This window comes from Bombus vosnesenskii, unplaced genomic scaffold, assembly GCF_011952255.1.
Source record: "Bombus vosnesenskii isolate JDL3184/JDL3185 unplaced genomic scaffold, Bvos_JDL3184-5_v1.1 scf7180000013445, whole genome shotgun sequence".
In the NCBI taxonomy this organism is placed as follows: domain Eukaryota; kingdom Metazoa; phylum Arthropoda; class Insecta; order Hymenoptera; family Apidae; genus Bombus; species Bombus vosnesenskii.
The window spans coordinates 457,333-475,196 of NW_022883056.1; the positions used below are offsets into that span (position 1 = coordinate 457,333).

The window sequence follows — 17,864 nt, forward strand, 5'->3', positions numbered from 1 at the left end:
CGAAATTTTTGTAGCCGCTTTATATTTCTTGGAAAATTCACCATTTGTTATCGAATGTTTCTCCAAACTTCTTCGTGTTCATATATTTTCTTTTATATTTAATATAAATATAAATATATATATTTCCAAATAGGGAAATCCTCAATTTGTTTATCTTTAATGGGTAATAACATTACACAATTTTTAATAATCTGCCAAATATGAATTAACTTCATGCGTCATATATCAATGGATTTCTCAACAAAAATGTGCGATAAAGGGGAAGCCACAAACGCCCATTATTATTATTATTATTTTTAGTAACATAATTAATAAGAATATCGCATAGCTTTTAATATTTTCGTAGAACATCAACTAATTTTGTGGTTTAACTGTGTATTTAACTTCTCCACGTAACTGACAATAAGGGTCGAATTGTAAACATCTAAATTATATTTCTAAATTATTACATACATAAATGACTATATTAATGATTTTCAGAATAACAATTAATTCGCAGTGAGGATTGAGTCGTAAATGCTTAAAAGGAAATTCAATCGTATTATGTATATCTCGTTACAATATCTTAATCTTTTGTAATAATAACGCTACACACTTTTTGGTAATCTTTGGTACATAAATTAATTTTATTAAAGAATTTTTCTAATGAATGATATTTGGCAAATTGTATAACTCAATTTCCTAAAAAATGAAACATTCGATCCAATTTTATTATTTTTGATTTTGACACACTGAATTTTCACATTGAATTTTTAAGTTACTTTTACATTAATAATCTGTCTCTCACCTCTGTATAAACAGACAATTTCGGAATAATAAATACGATTTGTTTGAATAGCTAATACACTTGAAGAAGCATAAGGTAATCGCAGATGTGGGTTTTCCCAAGGGTGAATTTAAAGGAAGGGTTATTGTTGGAATCGTATTTATCATCCTTTTCAATAGTAGCAAATCATTTTCTCGAGAAATAAATACTTAAAGTGTAGAATCATGTCACTTTATACGTACTTATAAATTTTTCTAATATCGATTCAGCAGTGAAAACAAGATATCATGGTTAAACAGTAATACACCCAATAGATATGGCCATACATGAATGAGCTATCTTCTTGGAGAAACTAATTCTGAGATTTTGATTAATACCATGTGCCAATGACGCATTTTGAAAGAAAAGATCTGCCAGAATGACGTTTTTCAGTCGAAAAAATAACCGCGAGCCCGTGTTTCTCAGAGCGTCTGATTTCTTTTATAAATAGAATAATATAAATGCCGAATTGAAGTATTATTATAAGAAAAGATGATATTTTATGAAAAAAAGATAAAGAAGGCTGCAAATAAGACCAAGTTTAATATTTGTTCCATTATTATCGATTTAAAAAAGGTAGCAAGGTCATAAAAGAGCAAATATTATTTCGTCAGCCCCTTTTTGTTTGCAGCAAATAAAAGATATACGATCACTAGAATTGCGTGACCGGTATTAATATCCATACACGAAGGTTATATTTTTAGATAATAAGGTATACATATATATTTCAATTATATTTAAAAAATAGTTTCATATTCCAGGTATTTTTCGTAATATAATATAAAGTATACCATTATATAAATTATATATAGTTTATGCTACAAGTCTTAATATTATATTATAATTTAATTATAAATAACTATAATAAAATGTTATATCATAAATTAAATTTAATTTAATTTATTGAACAGAGGTGTGGGTTGCAACTTTTTAAAATTAGAAGGCTTCTAGAACTAAAAAAATGATCTTTATTTACCCTAAAAGTTCTACAGAGACAATATTTTCCGTCATTTGGTGTACTACTATCTTGGAATTTTCTTAAATTTAATTTAATCGTTTTATCAAATTTGACTTTTAAAAAATCTATGATCTAATTAGATTGCCATCCGAAAATTCTTTTATTTGATTAGGATTCTCTTGCGTAATAATTTATCAACTAATACCAGTAATAACTAATATTAATAAAAGTGAATACCTAACAACATGTTTGAAATAATCGCAGATGAACAATGTCATCGTTAATGAAATATTGAAATTCGCAAAGTCTGTAGTCCATTTTTTATATTTAAAAGAATCTCTTAAATACGTACAAATCTGTAGTCTACTCATAATTTATCAATGTTCTCCTATAAGTACTGCCAAAATTGATAGTAGTTGACAGTTAAAATTAAAATTAAACGTGAATGAATCTTTTCTGGACAGGTGACTAATTACACGCGATCGGGAAATTCGAACAATCGATGATTACGAGGATCATCGGATCGGAATCACGGGACTTCTTTTATTTTCAATTATGCATACCTATCCCATTAAATAGCGTTACATGATTTTATCCACGCGCCTCGAATTCAGCCGCAACAATCGACAAAACCGATAAGGATCACGAAGCCAGCAGGAAAGATTCTGCTGATAATAAATCGCCATTCATATAAATAGAAAATCGATTAACACCACGTTTGCCTCTGTAACTGTGTCAGTATCTCTACCGTTAGTCACGCAAATGATTGTTTTCTTTTTCCTCGGGCCAAAGGCAGGATAGGGTGCGTTATTTGAGAATGACATTTTATTCAAATTAAAGCTCATTTAAATACTATTCGATGTTAATCCCTTATTTGATTATTTGCCATTTATTCGTTCTTTCATTCGTTCTTCGAAACTTAGTCATTTTTAACTTCTACATTATTGGTCAATATAGAAAGTTATATTAATACTTATAATGTATTATATAATATACTATACATTGATAATATTCACAATGATATACATAAAAACCTAAATTTAGGTAAACGTCCGTAATCTAAAAATATAACTTCTTTCGAGCGCTGATCGGAAGTCGTGTCACGAAATTTCACAATGCGTGGGACTAATTTGGAAAGTGACGATGCAAATTATGTGAAATCGTATTTGGCTTAGAAGGAACTTATGTACGTAATAAACAGCAAATCGCGAAGTTCTTCGTTTCCATGGAAGCTGTACAGTTTCGAGGAAGAAATTTGCATAGGAAGAAAAAAACATAGAAAATGGTGCACTCTTGCGTATACTACGAAATATTATACGATAACAGAGCGTTACACAACATAAAAGGAAAATCGTGTTTACACGAAAAAGGCAATCGACATATGCAAATATACGTACATCAAGCAAGGACTGGATACAATTTCATTTGTGTTTAGTTTTAAAGAAGAGCTTGGGAATACCGAGTTTTATTATTATAGCGCTTGGACAATGGTGATTAATCATGCTTCATAGTCGATGGGAACGATTCATTATTGAAGCAGATTTCCAATTATATCGACCAAGGTGGGATATTTTTAAAAGATTATTTTATTTTTATTCCGGATCACGCTAGTGGATTTCGATGATTTATTCATTAAACACAGGCGACTGGTCATAGAAGAATACCGTGGACAATAGTTGGATTGTTGAAATTTTTGTTGTAACCTTGACTATGTAACGGTATAGAATATATCTAAGTAAATATATGTAAGTAAATAATATCGTATAGTATATTTATTATAATATTATATTATTCATTTAAATTAATAATATAAATGTTACATATCATGTCTTGCCCTGATTTTTATAAACTTTCTCTGTATATTTATAACAATAATGTACATGTATTTTAGATATCATATAATATTTTTAATATAACTGAATATTTGTCAAGATAATAGATAGAATTTTACCAGAAATTTAATATCACAGGGTACATATTAGATGCAGAATTCAAATGCCAAGAAAGGTTAGGTCGCATCTAAAGTTTTGTTTGTAACATTTACTTGGTCAAAATTGCCTAGCTAAACTGATGAATCAAATCTGATTATACGTGTAAGATATTTTGTGCATATTCTCTATGACATTTTAGATCAGATAATATGTATTCGGATGTATTATATAGTTATTGGAGAAGTATCAATATTTAAATAAGCTGAGAAACTTCTTTGCTTTAGTTAAGGAATATAAATTAAGAAACGATCTTTTATATATATATATATACATATATGCTGTTTTCATTACAATACATACAAATTCTAAATATGATTAAAAAAGAAGATACAGGAAAGGATAGAATAAGAAAATTTTGAAGCTCAAACATTAACCTTTTTCTCTTTAATTATTATGCAAAAGATGCGTTTGGCGACCTCTCTTCTACTAAACATATGCACGAGAACCTGTTGTTTTATGATCTGCTTCGATAATATTCCTAACACTTACTTGCTCTACTTGTACTGAAGATGCAAATTTATACGTATAAGTAATTAAGCTACATAGCAGCAACTAGTTTCATACATAGAGGTTAAAAGTATATATGAAGATACAGTACGCCAGTCATATAAAACATACGTTACTATGTTATCGTGTAAGTGAATGCGACATGAGAATGAAAAGAAAACGTACATAGAGGCCCCTTCCATCACTGGCAAATAATGCCGCTCGTTGATCGGCGATACACTTACTTATTTACATGTAAGGTACGTTCTCTTTTTATAGCTATATCGCCTTTACAGCTCGTTCACGCACACTATCTTTATATCTCTATGGTTTTACACATATGTGTGTATAACAATAAAAGAATTTTTCTGTTTACAATGTTCCATTTTTATCTAAAAAATTCCTGTTTTATATATGATCCAGTCTACTATGACTTCGATTATTAATTTAGTATCATCTCAATTTAATTGTTTTTTATGGGCAAAAATAATATGGAATATAATGTTGAAATTCAATAATTGTACTACGATAAAAGATATATATGTATTATTATAATATGAATTACAATATGAATATCATCCATTGATTATATTATCTTATGAATAAAAAGGTCTTTTTTAACGCTTGCATGAAACTTTTAATTTATTATTACCAAATTTTAATACAATGGAAATCGTTTGACCGTTTTCAACTCAGTTCAATTTTCATTTCACTTTACGTCGTTACTCTCGTGAGTACGTCCCTTTAAGTTCGGTAAATATATCACACTGGAATTTATTGATTTGTTCTGTCGCGTTACTATTGGGCAACGTGTTAGCATCACGATTTTACAAAAGAATGAACCAATGAAATGACGTCATTTCTATGTGTGTGTGGAACCTGCATGACGAGAAACGGAAACATTGCCCAGTCGCTCGTTTCCGTCTTCCCAGTGCCTGTCAGCCATTACCGCTCTGCTCGCCGGGTCTTGCAGGGTAAGTTCGCCCGAATATTCTTAGTTTTTTTCATTCGAATACTTTTGTCATTCGGCATGAGATTATTACGAAATAAATATATTCGTTTATATTTTCGTTTTATTAGTCTTCTTGTATAATTATTTTCTATCGCAGGTATAACTGGTACAACTGACATAGTTCCCGAAAAATCGAAGATCGTTCTTACGGGACTGGTAGTGTGTCAGCAGATTCTTCCGAACTTTTGCCGAAATGTATAACAACAGTTATTCCAATCGTACCAGGTACGTTACGTTAAATTCTGCCTTTTAAACGTGCAATATGACAATACCATACGTTGTGAAATGTTGAAACTGGAGAAATTTTTTTTTTGCGACTTGGTGTTCACCATTTTGTTCGTGGATATTCTCGACCGCAGCTTTTGCCGAATCGCTTAATTATGAGTCGAATTAACAATCTCGTATCTTATGAAAATTCATTATTCCGAAACATGGTAGAATGGAATTTGCGTACGTAAAAGATGTATTGTATTATTTTTTAATAAAATTAAATGCGACATAAAAAATAAAATGGCGCTGTCATTATCTAATGGAAAGATACTGACAATGGTAAAATTAAAAAATAAAAATTATATTTGAAATAATATGTATTACCTGATATCCTTGTATCAAGCCACCATCTTATTGATTTTTATATCAGATTGCTATCTTGTTACATATGCTTTATACAATGAAGCACATTAATATTGGCACACTTTTTAAAACAAAATAACATTTTAAGAATTGGACCAAACGACTTGAATTTTTTGGAGAAATAAGGATTAGTTTACTAGATAACGTGCCAAAAAGAATTTTGAAATAATTGCAATCAGTAGAAATCGCGAAGAAACAAATAAAGTTTGCTTTCTGTAAATTTTTTATGTGATTCTGTAATGAAAATTTAAACAGTACGTTTTGTAGATTCTTCTCAGTTATATACATGTTGAAAATTTCATTGAAATGAGTAATGTTGCTATGAGCGTAAACGGTTAAAGATCGCGATTTTACACGACTTTCGTTCTATAGCTGTAATAAATCTATATTCTTACACCTTTTGATGTCTATGGCTTGTTTCTGTATCAATCGATTTCGATGAAATTTTTAGCATGTGTATAGCTGAAATAGATCTATAAAACGTATATTTTAAATTTTCATTATAAACTCAGATAAAAGGATTGTAAAAAGCGGCCTTTTTTCGCGGTTTCGATCAGTTGGAATTTGTTCAAAATTTTTGTACATTTCATCTAATAAATTAATCCCTCTAGCTTCCCGAAAATCTGAAATTATATAAAATCTCAGAAAGTTATGTTTTAAAGGGTTTTAATTGAGTTTAAGCTGATGCTTACACTATCATATATAAGCCTTTAAACACCTCTAAATTATTAAAAGTATGTGAAGTATGTTTCAAATGAAGCTCTTCAATCTAATTTTTACTTATGATATTATCTCAGCTAGCCATATATAGTTAGTAGATATTGATAAGAACAACAGTTAAAGTGTTTAGTATAAATAAAAAAAGTTGCTTCTATGGAAATACTTCATTTAAGTAACTTAAGTGTATCTGTTTAATGTTGAGATGTTAAAATGATTGGAATATGTGTTTCCAACCATGTTCTGAACATTTTTATAGACTTTATATATAGTAACTTATTTGTTAGAGATAAATATGAAACTTGATTAATGAAAGTATATTCCTTTGTCTTAGTGTTCTTTTTAATTTACTTTACTTTACCTTTTTTGTTAAGTTTAGTTTTCTTTTGTAATTTAGCACAACATCTGATCTCAGCTGTAGCAAGATGTAACAATTAACAGCAGAAAAATATTCTTTCATAATAATCTTGAAAATGTAATGAAAATATCAGTATTTTGGTTGAACTGCACCAAATGTCCAAATATTTCTGCACAGTAGTGTATGTTCATTGTATATTTCATGTTAAATATCATTTATTATTCCATATCAATGGTTTATAAACTCATTATGTAGCGAATATACAACATATGTTAAAAGACTGTTAATATCACTTGAAAATGATTTAAAAAAAAATTAGTTACAGACCCAGGGGAAGTAGAGACTCTAGCAATCGTAATGGAGGAGGAACATATTGGAACAGCCAGCAGCAACAGAAAGAGAAGTCACTTAAGAAGCAAGTCCAAAGAAGAACTCCTGGAGATTCATTGAAGAAGCCTATATGGGATCTGGCTAAATTACCAGTGATCACAAAGAATTTATATATTCCACATATCAATGTTTTAAAAAGATCAACTGATGAAGTTACCAAATATCACATTGGTAAAGAAATCACTGTAAAAGGAAACAATACTCCTTCTCCAATTCAAGCGTTCGAAGAAAGTAACTTCCCAGATTACGTGATGGAAGAAATTAGAAAGCAGGGCTTTGCTGAACCAACAGCAATTCAGGCACAGGGCTGGCCAATAGCACTTAGTGGACGCGACTTGGTTGGAATTGCTCAGACAGGATCTGGAAAAACTCTAGCTGTATGTATTTTAATATAATTTATTTATATATACAAATTTTTAAAATATTTTAGTCTCAAAAAATAGTAATTATAATAATGTATTTGACATTTCATTGTTTATTGAGTACATAATAATTAGTATAGTATTTGTATTTATGAGATTTATGAGCTGACTGTAATATTCAGTTATATAACACAAGTTAAAATAACTACAAAACTAATAGTTTTTCAATATAAGTAGATTAATAATTTTTTTATGAAAAATCTTGAGTATATTAAAAAATATTTGAATGTAAGCATGAAAAGAAATTGTTGTTTAACATAATGTTTGTCCCTCCAAATCAAACAATTTATTCCTTTCACATTTTTGAGTATTGTAATGTTTCTGGTATTTTTTGATACATTAAAAGTAACGAATATATCATCTTGTAACAGAGTTAGTGAGATATCCTGTATATATATCAATTAAAATTTTTAATTTGGTACTATAAATCATTAAGGAAATAATACATAAGTATTAAGAAGGAAAGCATAGAACTTTATTTTGTTTAGGATTAAAATACACACCTTCTACAAGGTATTAAGGCAAAATGTTTTTAGTTAGATAAATGTTAAGAAAATTTTGTTGTGGATATTTTTCAGTATATTTTACCAGCAACCGTACACATTAATAATCAACCACGTTTGAACCGGGGAGAGGGGCCGATCGTTTTAATACTTGCCCCAACAAGAGAGTTAGCTCAGCAAATTCAATCCGTTGCTAGGGACTTTGGTTCCTCCTCGTGCATTCGTAACACTTGCATTTTCGGTGGTTCCCCGAAAGGACCTCAAGCTCGCGATTTAGAGCGCGGCGTTGAGATATGTATCGCAACTCCCGGTAGACTGATCGATTTTCTCGAGAAGGGAACCACGAATTTGCGCAGATGCACATATCTTGTATTGGACGAGGCAGATAGAATGTTGGATATGGGATTCGAGCCGCAAATTCGAAAGATCATTGAACAGATTAGACCTGATAGACAGGTATTGATGTGGTCCGCGACATGGCCCAAAGAAGTGCAAGCTTTGGCTGAAGATTTCCTCTCAGATTACATTCAAATTAACATAGGTTCTCTGACATTGGCTGCCAATCACAATATTCGTCAGATCATAGAAATTTGTCAAGAACACGAGAAAGAAACTAAACTTTCAGGTCTATTGAGAGAAATTGGCAAAGACAGAGGAAGCAAGATGATTATTTTTGTTGAAACGAAAAAGAAAGTGGACGACATCACCAAAGCTATTAAACGAGAAGGTTGGCCAGCTATCTCTATTCATGGTGACAAATCACAACCTGAAAGAGATTACGTGTTATCCGAGTTCAGAAATGGAAAAACAATGATCCTTGTTGCTACCGATGTTGCTGCTCGTGGCTTGGATGTCGAAGACGTAAAGTATGTAATTAATTTCGATTATCCGAACAGTTCTGAGGATTATATTCACAGAATAGGGAGAACCGGACGTTGCCAAAGTGCAGGTACAGCATATGCTTACTTTACACCTAATAACGCTAGACAAGCGAAGGAACTGATTTCTGTTCTGGAAGAAGCTGGTCAGACGATAAACCCTCAACTGGCAGATTTAGCAAACTCGATAAAACCTGCATATGGCAAGGGCCGCCAACGTTGGAGTCACTCTCGCTCTAATAAGGATAGTAGTTCAACTGGAAGTCCGCGAAACAATAGCAGCCCTATTTCAAACAATTGGCAAGCTCAACATGTTCAAAGTACTCAACATAATAATGGTAACAGTCAAGAGAGGACTGTTGTACGCCAACAAAATGCATACCAGACCAACCGCCAGAATACTTTCCAATCTAATTATCAGCAACACCAACAACAGTCACAGCAGCAACAACACCAACAGCATCAGCAGCAACAACATCAACGACAATCGAATACTTATACCAACAGCTGTCAAACTAGCAATAATTACCAAGCTGGCTATCAGAATGCAAATATACCTAGATACCATGGAAGAACAGGTGGTTTCCAAAATAATCGTTACCATAATCGCCAGAACGCATACAGCACTAATCAAACAGCTGGAGGACAAAGCGTGTATTCTATGCCACCTCCATTCATGATGCCATCTGCTGGTGGACACACAGATTCAGGAATGCAGAGCCTTGTAAACAATAAGTTTTTCCAGACAAATCGTCCACCACCGAATACCGGGGCATGCGCATACCAGTCGATGGGATACAGCCAGTTCCAAGCTGTGCCGCCGTATACTTATCCTTATCCGCCTACACCGGTACAGCAGTGACGCATTTCAAGGTATAAATCGGTAAGAGTACAGGCTAAGTAAAAAGTCGGATTTTCCTGTTTATATCGGGCCCACTAAATATTACTATTTGTGTAGATGGTTGGGTCTCTTTTGAATATATAAGTACCATAATCTTTCTTCTTTTCTTTGTCATTTATTATTTTTTTTCTGGAATAGTGCCGGTTAAAACTTATAACGAGAAATAAATTACTTGGGCTTATTTCAAAGAAAGAGAGAACATAGAGATAGTATAGTCGAATAATTTATTATTCTTTATTGGTGAATATAAAAATTGAAGTAATACTGCGAAACGTTCCAAAGAATAAGGAAAAAGAAAAATTGAAAAAATTAATTATTACGAATCAGTAATCCACGAGGCACATTCCAGTCGAATTTTTTGAAGTAGTAGTAGTTATTTAGCAATGATACATTGATATAATTAATACTGGATGTAGAATATGACCAGCAAATATAGGCTTGTAGCTATGGTCATATCCTTAAGAAAAGTAATTAATCTTCTGCGATAAAACTATGTAAACGTCATTTAATGCTTTCCCGAAATGCACGAAACGTATAGAAGGGGCGTGGGTTAACGTTTTCATATTTGATAATTTATTTATATTTTGCATATATATATATATATACGTATGTACAGGCAACGCTCTTCAAAATGTAAGGCCTTTTGCATAAAAATTAAGCCGTACACCCGTTTTTACAAAGCACACGACAAATATAAAGAAACATCGTGTCCTCTGTTCTGTAATGAGACCGGGTGTTTTGTGTCTCTTTGATAATAGAGGGTGAAATGGTTAAATCTCGTCAGAATTAAAGAACTTTGATGAACGATAAATCCCAGCATAATTATATAGCGTACAAAAGTGAGTACTTCGAGATCTATCCTGGACACCGGTGTCTTTGGAACAAATTCAAAGTTTGAAACCGGTAACGGGTAAGAGAAAGGAAAACTTGGGCTTTAGGGGACAACTTAAATTAAGCATGTAGTCACAATGGCTGTGTACCTCGGCGCAAAGTTTGATACCTTATTTTTATAATATATATCGAAAGTAATTTGTTGTTAAACCAACGAATGATTATACGAAGATAAAAAAAAGTAAGAGAAACATTGTTGTTTGATGTTTATGCAATTGGCCACTGAGTGGTCTTGTCCTTGCGCGACCGTGTACAATGTATAGGTGCACGCGCCAGGCTGGCCGCGAATCGAATAAAATTTAGTTGTACCTGTTTTTTAGTTCGTGCTCACTGAAATTATTGCTATTTTTTAGGGAATGATTCAAACTATCCGAGAGACATTTTTCTATCGTAACGTTCAAGCTATAAAAAGTAATGCGCTGCCGTGAACGTATGTATATTGAACACAGAAACGCGTGACGAAAGAGTTTTTAACTTATATATATGGTAACGATCCATGTGTTGTATATGTATATCGCTATGGCCATTACGAAGCGACCCTCGAGAAAATTTCATGTGATATATGAAGGATGCTAGAAAAATGAAAATATAAATTCATGCCGTGATAGAAGGCACGAAATCGTTTATCGACAGCGCATAGTGAATTTTTTGCGGGCCTCCAGATTACTCTGTACACGTCACTACTCGAACAAACGAATAGCAAAGAAACTAAAAAAAGAGCCAACAGAGAAGAATGCAAGACTCGAAATATACACTCGAGCAAGGACTCGTTTGCGAACGACATTATTGTGATAATTATACGTAACGCTTTCGTGAAACGGTCTCACAGTTCGTTACTTAATTACGCACAGTAGAAAATGTTGTGAAGCAGTACGTGTGCACAATACCATTTTCCGGTTGATTCACAAAAAACCGCGCGTCACACGCATACTTCAAGCGGATTTTGCTCGATAAAAGAGATTGAGAAAAAAAACTCTGTCGATTCGTTTCTAGGTTTCCACGTGGTAGTCTTTATATTCTTCTTTTGCTGAGCCGATAAATCGGATACATTTAAAATGTTGTTTGTGGTGGGGTCGCGAGCAGAAGTTAGGCATTCGCGGTATATTGTTTGTATTTGCCCTTTTGAACATTGTGAATGCTTACGCTCCTACTGTGTTGATCTGACTGCAACACATTGCGTTGTCAGAATGAATAGTGATATAAATAATAGGAAGCGTATGCTACGAGTATTAGACAATTCTGAATACTCATACATTGCGTACGCCCTCTATTAAATCATCTATCGCTTTGAATTTTTCTTTAAATCTATCTTTTCGTCACAATTGGTCAGAAAGATACTAACATTTCTTTTTTTCAGAGATTATAGTTTCGTCGTAAAGTTAGAATATATAGTCTACTCCAAATAGCAGACATTATCTTAGTGCAACTGTACATCTTGGAATTCCATTATATTGCAAGCGATGTATCTTTCATGCATTTACCAATTACTGAGGCTTTTAGATACACTTTGTGATCTGTGAGAATTTAATAGATGAATTGAAGTTGTGTTTTATTTATTAATATTTCTTTTTCTTTTTCAATCTAGGTTTTTAAACTTTCACTATCTCCTGAGTCAATCGAAGAAGGTAGTTGGGTTGTTGGAGAACAGAAAGGCTGCTATCAGTTCAAGACACTTGTTCAACCAGATGAGAATTACACTCTGTTCGAGACTGAACAGTCGCTTCCGTAACTCTGGTTTAAAACTTATCAGAATCTTACATTCTCTGAGGACAGCAATATTATAACATATTCTCTGTTCTCTGTATATGCTGTTCTCTATTCCAATAGTGTAGACTTCTAAATGTTTCAGAAAGCCTCAGAATTGTAACCCTTTCAGCTGTGCTGCATTTGTTTCCATAAATTAAGATGAGATGAAAGCGAGAATGAAAATCGATGACTGAATGAAATTCGAATATGCATATCTTTTCTACAATCTTTCTTAGAAATTTTTATGTTATACTTGGCTCGAAGTACAAACGAAGTGGACACAGGACAAACACCGAACATTGGGCAGCAAAGGGTTCATATCTTTTACATTTCAATTGACAGTAACGTAAGAAACTTTGTGTTTTTATGTTTCTTCCGAACAAAGCAAACGTTTTAGCGAAATGCAGCTTGCATTTTGAAAATTGATAGTGGGTGTACGCGTAGCTCTGTGATATGTAAGATGTAGCATATTTATAGATCTACCTATCGCGCATCACAATTAAAATAAGGAACGTATCTTATCAGTTTTATACATGGTATACAAATCATGTGATCCTAAATGACGTGTACTGCGAGAGCTCGCTGTCTACTTTAAGGGAAGAGAAACGAAAGTTGTTAGGAAAAAACGAAAGATCAGTATTCCTTTTATTCTTTTATTTTTTGCGTTTGCCGTGTGAATTCGTGTATTGTCAGGGTAAAGAACAGATAGAAAGGGATTGGAAGATTGGAAAACTTCTATTATTTCTGAGCGTTCTATTCATAAATATCTTAAGTCGTACTTTTTCGTTTCATTATGTAGTCCGACAATTTCATCTCCTACGCGATTATATAAAAGCGTAAACATGATGTTCTTCGTGTTTCTTTTTTTTCTCAATTATCGTGAAACTGTTTCTTTTTATTTTGTATGTCTGTTTGTTAAGATATAGTCTTCTAATACTTACGTGTTTGTTGCTAGCAAAGAAGTCCGTGAAACTTCAGTACTGCTCAGTTATGAATATTTTTGTTAATTTTTCTTTTGTACTTGTTTTTTTATTATTTACTTTAATGAACAATTAGAAATCTTATACTCACTTGTATTCGTACTAAGTCCAGTGTCACGGGGACTGTTCAAAAATGGTGCGTATTCTTCGCATGGTAGGGCATGCGGTATAATTTTACTTCTAGGGAGCAAAATCGAATCTTCGAACTATTACTTTCTTCCTACTAGTCGACGACAATTATTCATTCTTTCTTTTTTGTATTATAATTTCGTTTCGACGCGTTGTTAGGGAACGTCCATTGAATCGTACTTTTAACGTAACTTCTAACGAGATCCAGTCATCTTTAGTTAATACCGAGAGATTCTCCGAAAAGATCTTGCTCCTTTTATTGTTATAAACATGGAAGAGCATAAAAGGAACTTTCATAAAGTGTTCCATAAACTCTTGCAATATTGATGAACTCGAACGTCTCGGTCTAGGATATATTTCTAATAAACCGTATATATTTTTTTAATCAATCACCAACGATGATGATAAACGCCGAACGAAGGTGTGGGTAGGTGAAGGGTGGTTTTTCAAAAATATCTGTGACGCGCCTTCCGTCTGTTAATCAAAGACGAAAGGGTTCGATATATTCTCGTGAAATCTTCACGTTTGCATTAAGCACTCCGATCCAGATTATGCTAGTTGATCGAACATGCAATTTTTTTCTGTTTGCGTACTAATATATTGTTTTTTCCCCTCAACAAAAAGGAAAACAAAAAAAAAGGATCAACGAAACAATAATTGGCACAATGTTCTCCACGCAAATACAAGCCGACGAATGAACGATTAATGTCGTCGAGTTTTCTGTGCCGTACGATCGTTGATGATACTAAACATAGCCTCGGGAACATGAGTACCTTTTTAATGATTAATGCTGAACGCTGTGATATCGCGTACATAAACATTTTTATTATTATAAACATAAATGTGCATATTATAATGTTAAACAAAAAAAAAATGAAGAAGAGTACTATTCTCCTTTATATGTGAAGACTGAATCTCGCCAACTTATACACAGGTTTAGCAGCCGCAGATACGTTCGTATACTATGTAGACTACAGATAGACTATTTGTACATTATTAATTATAACAATATGTTTTACGTTGGTAGTGCCGTATGGGGACGGTACTATTATGTTATAGTTCGATAACGGGTGCGTGTTCGTATTGTGCATTTTCTTTTCATATCGAGAATTAATTAATCTTCGGTGTTTCATGATGAGAAATTCACCAGATATTTCGCGTTTACTTTTCGTAGGTGTTGGAATAGTTGCACGAATCTGGTTTCCTATTTTTCTTTCTTCTGTATTTTGTGATTTTCGTCTCTCGATTCGAATCGAAGAAAGGATTCGATCAAGAAAAGGAAAAAACAAGAAGAAAAATCGTTTATTTGGTTTCTAACGATTGCTTGCCACGTTTCGCTTCTTTTCGATTTATCAATTAGATCGTTCGTGAAATAAAAAGGGACATTACAACAACAACAATACAATCCGTTTCATGATAGTTCCTATATTGCATTCTTCTTTGTAACGTGAATGAATTGCAGCTTAAATTTTGCTAAGATGAGTCAAACAATTATTTTCCCACATTTTATCTGCGTATCGTTCTGTTTGGTTAGAGAAACAAAGCTAAACTTGCGAATGTTTTATTGGTGTAGTCACATGTGTGCATTGCCAAGTCTGTAATTACTTCTGCGACTATGTCACGGTCGTTGCCGTAACATTACCATTACCTTTCATCAATTTCTCGAGAAATGTACTACTTAAAAATTGATGATCGTGTCACGATTCCATGTCATGGGTTAATCTTATGCGCGAAAAATATTTTTCTTCCGCTATGTAAGTTCCAAAATAATTCTATTTCGAAATGGAGAAGCGAATACGATATTAAGATTAATTTTAGGAAAACCAAATTTATATCATTAGTCTCATTATTTATCTGTAATATTAATGTGTTTCTGTTTTGTTGATGTTGTGAAATATGCGTGAAAAATGATTAATTGTTTTTTATGAAAAGTGATACCGTTCACTATATAAACGGTAATATCGTTTGTTTGTTTCCTGTTTTTTTTTCTTTAACTTTAATAGTAATAAATTTAGTTTCTTTTCTAATGTCGAACGTAGACTTGTTAGTGTATGCATGAGTGTCGAACACTGCACACTGCACGACAACAAAATTTACTGTGCAAGCTTTTACGAAACTGTGTGATGTAAATACAGTTTACGATTCAGATATTTATCATTTTTAAAAAATGCGTCTTTTAATGGTGGTACATATTTAAGCCTGGGCTATTTAAAACAACGGGAAAAAACACAGTACCTTCAATCAATCTTAATGTGTGCTGAGATCTTCGAATCAACAAATCTTATACATCTCGTCTAAACTACAATGATTCCATTAGAGAAACGTGTACTGAGATTTGTATCGATCAATAAGTGAGTGCACAGAATAACGTTAAAAATTTCTGTGATGGTGTACACTGTACGAATTGATTTCTTAATTTATGTATCATGTTCTAATGTTTTGTGAAGATTACAAAATATTTGTTAGATCTGCGTACACCTGTTTCCATAATTATTATGTTAGTGTTTTGTATATGTGTATTCAGCTTTTGTAATTACTTGCTGAACAACCAAGTAATTATAAAAGAAATTGTCTCTCTTTTTCATGTACATTTAACCCTTTTACTGAAAATCATTGAAATTACTAACATATTAAAGATTACCTGTTTCATTGAAGAAATAATAGTTATTTATTGTGTTTTAATAACTTGTGACAATTTACTAACTAAAGATTTAGAATATTCAACAAATTAATTTATATATTAATAATACAGTAATGTATACATACATATATCTTACGTAACAAACATTAAAAATTCATTAGTATTTCATAGTAAAAGACTTCATAAATTAAATATATCAGGCAAAGGGTTAAATTTTTCAAATGATTTCGATTCCAATGTAAATGTAATTCATTGTTTTCTTTGTGTGAAAATGTTCGCATTTTTCATGATTGTTCTCAGAGTAGTGAAACAAATACGAATCCGTCGTACTTCGTCTTTCTGAAAGCGCATAATATTTCGTATTCAATATATTGCCAAACTTATTCTTGGAGTCGAAAATTGTTCAAATACGAGGATTCGAATATAGGTATAATTTGTGTGATATCACCAATGGTACTAAGCACTTATTTCTTCCAGCGAATCGTAAAAAACGAAAAATGATCCTCTCATAGGGACGTGAAGCGCATCGAGACGATATTAAGAAAAAAAAAACATTAAAGATGTTATAGGAATTAACGTGATCGTTGCGAGGAAACGCAGTTACAGCACGGTAGACTTCCTGTTGTTGTAATAGTTCATTTGTTGATGCGTTTGTTCTGAACGCCCATTAGGAAAAGAAAATGGTATTAAGAAAAGGAAAGAAAGAGCGAGTAGTTTGAAAAAATAAAATAAAAAACGCTAAGAAAAATATAATATGCTAAATTACGGAGAGAAAAACCGAGAAACTTGATAATCTAGTAACGCGTAATTTTAGTCGTTTCTACGAGATCAGAAAAAGTTAAGAGAATTTCAGACCGTCAATGATGTCAGAAATGGCGAACATTTAAAGAAAAAAAAAAATGAACAAATAGGTATTCTGTTATTACGGCTTCATTGATTCATCACGCCTTACAATATGAAAGAGCTCGGCCAACTTTCATCAAGTGTGTATACAAGATTGCGAACATTCTTAGATCCGAAACAAAAACAAGAAAATAAAAACCGCTCCTTGGTCGTCCTCTAATAAATTAAGATAAGAGGAAGTGTTTGCTCTAGAATTGTTCGAACTGCAGCACAGAAGACGGCATACAACCGTGATTGCATTCTTGTTGAATATAAGGATATACGAAGGAGGCATGCAAGGATATATGTATATTTGCGTCAATTTTATGCGTAAAAAAGATACATTTATCAGTTCTTTATATAAATATAAATATATATAATATACTATATGTTTGTATATACAAAAATATACAGACATAGATTCTAAAAAGTAAAGAAGATATTCTATCAAAGCAATGCTGTCCATCAAAATTGGAGACACTACATAATACTTCTTTGTCTTTCGTGAAGGTTGTTACTAATGGACAAAGAAGCTAAATGT

At 32.3% G+C, this 17,864-nt stretch overlaps 1 protein-coding gene and 1 long non-coding RNA gene across 2 annotated transcripts; both read left to right on the forward strand.

Moving 5' to 3' along the window:
• The first annotated feature begins 2,425 nt into the window (after positions 1-2,425).
• LOC117238290 lies at positions 2,426-4,867 on the forward strand. The gene is made up of 5 exons (XR_004494162.1): positions 2,426-2,565; positions 2,808-3,156; positions 3,241-3,325; positions 3,406-3,508; positions 3,655-4,867. It is a non-coding gene; the product is annotated as an uncharacterized LOC117238290 (long non-coding RNA).
• A 227-nt stretch (positions 4,868-5,094) lies between these two features.
• Positions 5,095-17,340, forward strand: LOC117238286 (DEAD-box ATP-dependent RNA helicase 20-like). Its single transcript, XM_033503081.1, has 4 exons — positions 5,095-5,214; positions 5,350-5,477; positions 7,280-7,727; positions 8,351-17,340. Exons 2-4 carry the CDS (start codon positions 5,446-5,448, stop codon positions 10,013-10,015), a joined length of 2,145 nt encoding a protein of 714 aa, XP_033358972.1. The 5' UTR covers positions 5,095-5,214; positions 5,350-5,445; the 3' UTR covers positions 10,016-17,340.
• The last annotated feature ends 524 nt before the right edge of the window (positions 17,341-17,864 follow it).

Excerpts from the sequence above, each read along its gene's own strand:
- LOC117238286 (XM_033503081.1), top strand. The coding sequence starts at position 5,446 with ATGTATAACAACAGTTATTCCAATCGTACCAG. Across the intron at positions 5,478-7,279 it reads AGTTATTCCAATCGTACCAG|TTACAGACCCAGGGGAAGTA; the intron begins GTACGTTACGTT and ends AAAAAAAATTAG. Across the intron at positions 7,728-8,350 it reads GATCTGGAAAAACTCTAGCT|TATATTTTACCAGCAACCGT; the intron begins GTATGTATTTTA and ends GATATTTTTCAG.